At 42.1% G+C, this 7,219-nt stretch overlaps 1 protein-coding gene across 1 annotated transcript; it reads left to right on the top strand.

The window, feature by feature from the left end:
- Positions 1–3,252: 3,252 nt before the first annotated feature.
- LOC127683445 (homeobox protein DLX-4-like) lies at positions 3,253–4,661 on the top strand (the record flags this gene model as incomplete). Its single annotated transcript, XM_052180696.1, has 3 exons — positions 3,253–3,460; positions 3,577–3,776; positions 4,215–4,661. Coding segments are annotated over 3 exons (855 nt in total), but the record flags the coding sequence as incomplete, so codon positions are not given.
- Positions 4,662–7,219: the final 2,558 nt, after the last annotated feature.

Raw genomic sequence — 7,219 nt, 5'->3', positions numbered from 1 at the left:
GCATCAAAGGGTGGGAGAGAATAATGGATTTGAATATTGCAAGTAGGAGGAGCCAAAGGGTGGGAGGGGCTTTGAATTCCAGGTTAGGAGAGATATATAAGGGCAGGTCTTCTCAGGAGAATTCAAAGACAGAGGACTGCGCAGGTTACAGGAAACCTCTTCATTCCTGGTGAATTGGTGAGTTGCATGAAATGTCTAAGGTTGCTATGTAAAGGGGATATCAAGTTGGGGAAAATTTGGGAGACAGTGGAGGAGGATTTTTGGTGATTTTTTTAGCCTGTATGGGTGTTTGATTGGTGAAGTATAAAGTATGCCCTGTATACATGCAGAAGATGTTATTTAAATTTAGTAGATGGTTCAAGTCTATCCCATAAATGTGAACAGTGCAGAGCAGTGATTTGCCCTGATCGGGGCACTCTATGGATGAGCTTTCAAGAGACCTCAAGGGGCTCTATTCTTCATTCTAAGCACAAGATTGAATCCTGGGCTGTTGAGAAATCCTGGATCAATAGATAGTGAGGCCTGTCTATAGGACAAAGGAAAGAACTGACAATGGGATCTCAAGTGACCTTGGGACCAATTGAGGCTCCAGATTGCCTAGATAAGGCATAGTAGTGGCATTCTGACTCAAAAGTGTGACATCTAGGATGGTGTTTGGCTGAGCAGGCCCTCCTTCATCTAAAATCTGTAACCATTTTGGATGCATGGACCACACCTTTAATCCCAGGACTCGGAAACTAATGGCAAGTGGGTTTTTGTAATTGTGAGCCCTGGCTTGCATGTAGTGTGAATCAGGAAGTCAGGGGCATGCACATGGAACCTGCCTCAGTCTCAGAAGAGAAAGTTTGGAGAAATAAATAGGTGTTAGTGGTGGCCGGAAACGTGCATGTCCTCTTGGCAGCAGGATGAGAAGAGACGCATTTTTTGAGATTGCTCCTAGAGAGTAAGGAAAATTTTTATTTTCTCGATGGAGCCCATGTTAGGAGGAAATCCTACAGGATGGCTCAGTTCTTTGTTACACACCTTTAGTCTTAGCCCTGCTTGGGAAGTAACAGTTAGGCTGATCCTTCTGAATTCTGTTTCAGCCTTGTGTTCTGTTTGACTCACATACAGCATAGTTCATTTAGCAAAACTCAGTCACAAAAGAAAAGAGTACAAAAAAAGTCTGTGATCTGGCCATCTTTCCGTTAGATATTAAGTTGTGGTTACAGACTGGATGTTACAACAGGGTGTGTATAGCTGCTGGATTCTAGAGGATGAAAGGAGGAGCCTGTGGGAGGGTTCTTGATAGGGAGATTCAATTAAGACTAAGTCCTTGGTATAGCACTTCAATATCAGGGGATCTGGCTTAGGTGTATGTGCCTTCTGACATCCAGAGTAATTAGATCATCAATGCTCTTGTTTAGAATACGGGAGTGTAAAGGGTCCATGGAAATGGGACATGTTCCATTGCCCTTGATTCTTTATTTTGTCACAGGGTGTCATACTGCAAGGAGGAGAAACTGGGATCATGTTTTTCCAATTTTGATAATATTCCTTTGTTTAAAAAATATTTAATCTTTTTTACAATCCAGATTTTATCCCCCTTCTGGTCCTCCCACGGAAAGTTCCACATCCTGTAAGTCTAGTTTCCTTCTCAGGGAGAATGTCTTCACCCCACCCACTACCTATAAGAACTCCCTGCCCACTTCGGGCCTCCAGTCTTTTTAGGGATAGGTACATCTTTTCTGAGGGAGTACAGTCCCACAGTTTTCTGCTGAGTATGTGTTGGGGGCCTCATATCAGCTGGTGTACGCTTAATTGGTGGTTGTCTAGTTTCTGAGAGATCTTGGGGGGTCCAGGTTAGTTGAGACTGCTGCTTTCTTTCTTCTATCTCTTGTATTCTCCTGGTAATGATTAATTATCCCAGATCTCATTCCTTGGTTTTCAATTTCCAGGGTTGCCTATATTTGTCTTTGTTATATCTACTTCCAATTCTAGGTCTTGGACTGCATTAATAAAAACTTTCACTTTTTTGATTGTATCTTCCTGTATTGCTTATGGGATTTATGTGTCTCCTCTCTAAGTGCTTCTACCTGTTCACTTGCGTTTTCTTATATTTCTTTATGTGAGTTATTCATATCTCTTTAAAAGGATTCTATTATCATTAAGATAAGATTTTAGGTCATCTTCCTGACTTTCAAGTGCATTTGTCTATCCAGGGCTTGCTGTGGTGGGAGAAGTAGTTTCTGATAATGCCAAAGTTTACTGGCTTCTGTTTCTCATGGTCTTGCTCTTGCCTCTTGTCATATGGTTATAGGGAGTTTTTTTCTGGTTGGGGTGTTTCTGTTTGGGAGTTTTCTTTTTTGTCCCTAGGTTGACTCAAGTCTCATGGTAGGCCAGTTGCCTTGGATGTGGCAAACCTCCTGTGGGATCTTCTGACTGTGGAACCTTCAGAGGGGCATGTACACTGGTGACGTGTTGCCCTGGTGGCCGTGTGTCTTCAGGGAGGCCTTCTTGAAGACCTTTGAATTGTGGGTTCTTTAGAGAGGCAGAGAAGCTGGAGATATGTTGCCCTGGCTGTGACACATCTACTGGGATGCCTTCATACTGTTTACTCTTGAGAGGATTTGTCAAGCTGTTGCCCTATGTTTCGCTGTTAACCAGGGAAGCATAAGTACTGTAGGTTTTGTTTCCCTGCATGCAAAAGAATTCCCGACAGGCTTTCAGACTGTCGATTCAGTTTCTCTGCATGCTGCAGTGCCCCTGGGAGGTCATCAGACTTTGGTGTCAGTTGTTCATTTACTCTGTTTGCAGAATTCCTGGGTTTGTGATTTGACTTTTGTGTCAGTTGCCCTGCATGCCACAGAAATCCTGTGAAGCCTTCAGGCTTTTATTTTCATGGGCAGAGGCAGACTAGCTAGTAGTCTGTCCCAACAAAATTTCACAGCCAGAAGTGTAGGATATGGAAAATTTAAACATTGGAAATGAACATTCAATTGCCAGCTTACCTGGACTGGCAACCTCTTGTTAATACTGGAACCAAGTGCATATTTATTTCAATACTGAGAATACTTGTAAGATTTGGAAACAGAGGCAGTTGTTCAGAAAGAATGAAGCTCCTGTCTGATTCCTGCTCTGTAACAGTCCAAACCAAATGCTGGGTAGGCAGGATGGGTAAATCAGTGCTCTCTGTACGTTTTTTGACGTGTTTTCTTTTACTAGGTTCTCCAGAACATATTCCAATAGGTTCGGAACACACATAGGGCTGAAGGTCCCTCCTTGTATCCAAAATTCCAAATGCCTTCAAGTGCACCCATAGAAACCAGACCCCAAAGGCTTCAAGAGACTGCAAGGAACTTACCCTTTCAAGTTCATTACAGTCCCATATTGACCCCAACAAATCCAATGCAATCAAGTCTTTCAGTCCCTGAAAGGGACCTACATCAGCAAGAGTTCCAAGGACCATCAAGAAAATCAGGTATCCAAATGCAACTAGATCCTGTACTGGGCCCAGGTTTACCTACTTTGAAAAAACCCTCAGGGCGTCTAAGTTATCAAATACATAATTGAAATCTTGTTTCCATGTTCTCATAGGATCTGTGGTACTGTCAGAGAAATATGGTGACAATCAATCTGGCCCTGTGACTTCAAGAAAGGTGCGGAAGGAACGCATTGTGTACTCCAAAAAACAAAAGCACCTGCTGCAAGAACATTTTGATAAGTGTCAGTACCCAAACCAGGATCAATGTGTGAAGCTGGCAGAGTTAGTTGGTGTGACAGCGAGGGACATCAAGGTCTGCCCCTCTCTTTTCCCTCAATCCAACAGCAAAAATCTACACGTTCCCATCAGAAACTTTAATTTTGTTCTTAAATGCTTAGGGCAGTGATGACAGTTTTAGGTGGTGGATATTTATGAATCAAATGCTGGGACTCAAATTTTTATCAACCTGGTAGCAATATAGAATAGCATTGTTTCCATGCAGGGTCTCAGAACTCTAATCACCAGAGCTCCTGCTAAAATACAGGACACACTGGCTCAATCTCCCCAGTCTTATGTTGTCTGGTCATACACAATCTACTTTATTATAATATCTTAGCCATCTTGAGTTTCCTGCTTCTTTGTTTCTGACATGTGAATCATTGCTATACAAACACCTTTTATCCAAAATCTTCACCTTGTGGTCCTGTTAGGGGACAACAGGCATTCTTCTGATATCTTCTTTCTTTTCCAGATCTGGTTTAAGAACAGCCGAGCTAAGTACAAGCGGATGGCTCTCCAGAATATTACAGAAGCTTTGCCAGAGACCAATGGAAGTTCAAAACCAGTTTTTGAATCAACCCACTTTCCTGGTTCCATACCTCTTGTTGCTGCTGAGAATGGAGAGCCCATGTGTTCAGGCACATTTAGTGAGGTTTCCATTCCCAAACTCAACTGCATCCAGGAATCTTCTCTGCATCATTATCAGGCCAGTGATGCAGACAGGTGTAGTCAGCAGGAAGATCTGCTTGTTGGCCATGCTCCCATTATAGATTGGGATTCTGGTCAATCAGCAGCAGTTGAAGCCCAGACTGATCTAGCAGTGACTGAATCTACAGATGTCCTAGAAGCTGCCACCCATTGCCCAGAGGAGGCTCAAGGTTCAGGTCCATCTGCAGAGGAACTCTGGCAAAGAATCCTTGACGACTTGGAGAAATCCGAGGACTGGCTTACTCCAGTGACTGAATCTACAGATGTCCTAGAAGCTGCCACCCACTGTCCAGAGGAGGCTCAAGGTTCAGGTCCATCTGCAGAGGAACTCTGGCAAAGAATCATTGACGACTTTGACATACCCGAGGACTGGCTTACTCCAGTGACTGAATCTACAGATGTCCTAGAAGCTGCCACCCATTGCCCAGAGGAGGCTCGAGGTTCAGGTCCATCTGCAGAGGAACTCTGGCAAAGAATCCTTGACGACTTTGACAAATCCGAGGACTGGCTTACTCTGGATTACACCCCAAATCCAACTTACTTCTCTCAGCTCCTTGACCATTCCAGACATTTATAGTCATGAAGAAGTGTGTTATGTACACCCTTCATCTCAGTATTTGTGGGAATTAACCAGGCCTTTCTGTAGACGTTGTGTACCACTGTGGTTTATATAGAGGGGTTGTTTCAAAGCAACTGTAAATATTCATTCTTCATTGTTACATTGTGTTCTCATGAAATAAAAGGAGAAATAGTTCCTGAAAATTATTTTATTACATATATTATCCATTTACATTCCAGTCACTACTGCATATGTCCCACTGACCTATAGTTCTTCACCCAACACATTAGGTAAAGTTTTCCCCTAATATTTTTTAACGTTTTTTACCTTTATTACGATAGTATCACATACTATAATAGAATAGGAGATTAACTAATTCAGAAGGAAATAAATCAGGATAAAGTGTCCTTGCCATTTTTGTTTACATTAAGGATTCAGAAAGTGGAACAAATTAAGACGACTAGGTAAACACCTAAAACCATGCCAACTTAGCTAAAGTTACATAATGTTAGGATTCAAACCCTAATTTAGATATTACCAAATTATTCTCTAAGTAAATAAGAGACCCAAAACGTTATTGAGTATAACAACTTACACATGAAATATACAGCACTTTGTTTTCTCAGAAAGCAATAGGGCAGCTCTTAGGCATTTTCTTTGTACAGTGACTAGAAAATCTTGATATGACTAGGCACCTCAGCTTTACCAGTAAGCTGATCAGATATAGCATATAGCATTTTAATAGAGAGGTAACACTTCAGGTTTCAGAAGGCAGCAATAATTCTATTTTGGCTTTTATACTAAATGCTTATTATATTTAAGGTGACAATTGAAGCATATGATGTGAAGGTCATTAAGATTTAATGACAATCATTACAGTGTCTTGCAATGTACACACAACTGTATAATGCTTCTGTGGAATGAAAACAGTGTTGATTAATTGGATTTTACATACCCACACAGAGAAAACTTAAAAAATAACTATCAAAGGCAATGTACTATGCTGATGTACTAAATTCAAAGTATGCCACAGAACTGAAACACATGACTAACACCGTGCTTTGTTCTAGGAGAAAGCTGACCAGTTCTCAGGGAAAGCTAAGCCTACACCATTTATCCTAATAACCATGGCTTATATAAACACATCAGGTTCCCAGTAAAGAACCAAATCTAGGAATGTAAGTAAAACTTTGAGTGTTTTACATCTCTAGAACCTGGCTAAGGCTACACATCTATCTTCAAATCAGAAGCTGATATGAAATAGAGTGAGGTTCCCAGCTATGATAGAAAATAGAAAGGCTTCCAAGCACCATATTCCCTCAGGTTCCAGGAAAGCATCATGTGAGAAATAGAGAAGTAGGCAAAGAGGAAAGCTGGAAACATTCAGCTGTGATGTGATTCACTGTACAAGGCATTTAAAGTTCAGGACTGGAGTGAACCATCATGCTTTTCATAATGCTGGGAGCTATCCGTTTAATAATGTTCCCAGATAAAAGCAGGCATGATCGTGAGGGTAACCACAGTCCCAGCTTTTGACAGTCTATCTGCAGTCTGAGCATCCTTCAAGCCACTGACATTCTGTCCCTTGATCTCACAGATGTGGTTGTCAGTTAGAAGGCTATTACTGGTAGCAGAATTATCCTTCACTATGGATGAGATTTTAACACTTCTAACGATAAAGCAAATTTCCAGGTGATGCACAGAGATAGCAGACACACAGAAGTGTGGAGAAGCCAGAGAGCACAGCTAGGAGAATCCCTGTTGCTCAGAGGATCATGTCAAGTACTCCCAGGCAGGAAGCATTTGGTTTCTATCTCCAGCTGGGGACGATCCTCTCCCACAGAGTGCCATATCCTGGTTAATCAGGGAGATAGCTAACCACACAGGAGTGCAGAGAGGTTTGAGAGCACAGGGAGGACCACCCCTGCGGCTCAGAGGAACCAGCCCAAAATCCTGAGAACACAGGTACCCAGGATCAGCCTGGGACAGAAGACTTCTGATTTTTGTCTGCATCCAGATAAGATGCTGGGCCACAGAATTACATATAGAAATACCACCACAAGGAAGCTAGTCTTTCAGGAGTGCCTACCAATCTGTGTCCAAAGGTGAGGCCACCACCATTCTCAAATTTCTGGACAAAGTGGGACCTGCTAAGAACCATCAGGACACAGGAATCAAGAATCAGCTGGTGACAGGATACTTTTGATTTC

Source organism: Apodemus sylvaticus, chromosome 1 (assembly GCF_947179515.1).
Source record: "Apodemus sylvaticus chromosome 1, mApoSyl1.1, whole genome shotgun sequence".
NCBI classification, from domain to species: Eukaryota; Metazoa; Chordata; class Mammalia; order Rodentia; family Muridae; genus Apodemus; species Apodemus sylvaticus.
The sequence above is the reverse complement of the archived record's forward strand: the minus strand, read 5'-3'. Positions and strand labels throughout refer to the sequence as shown.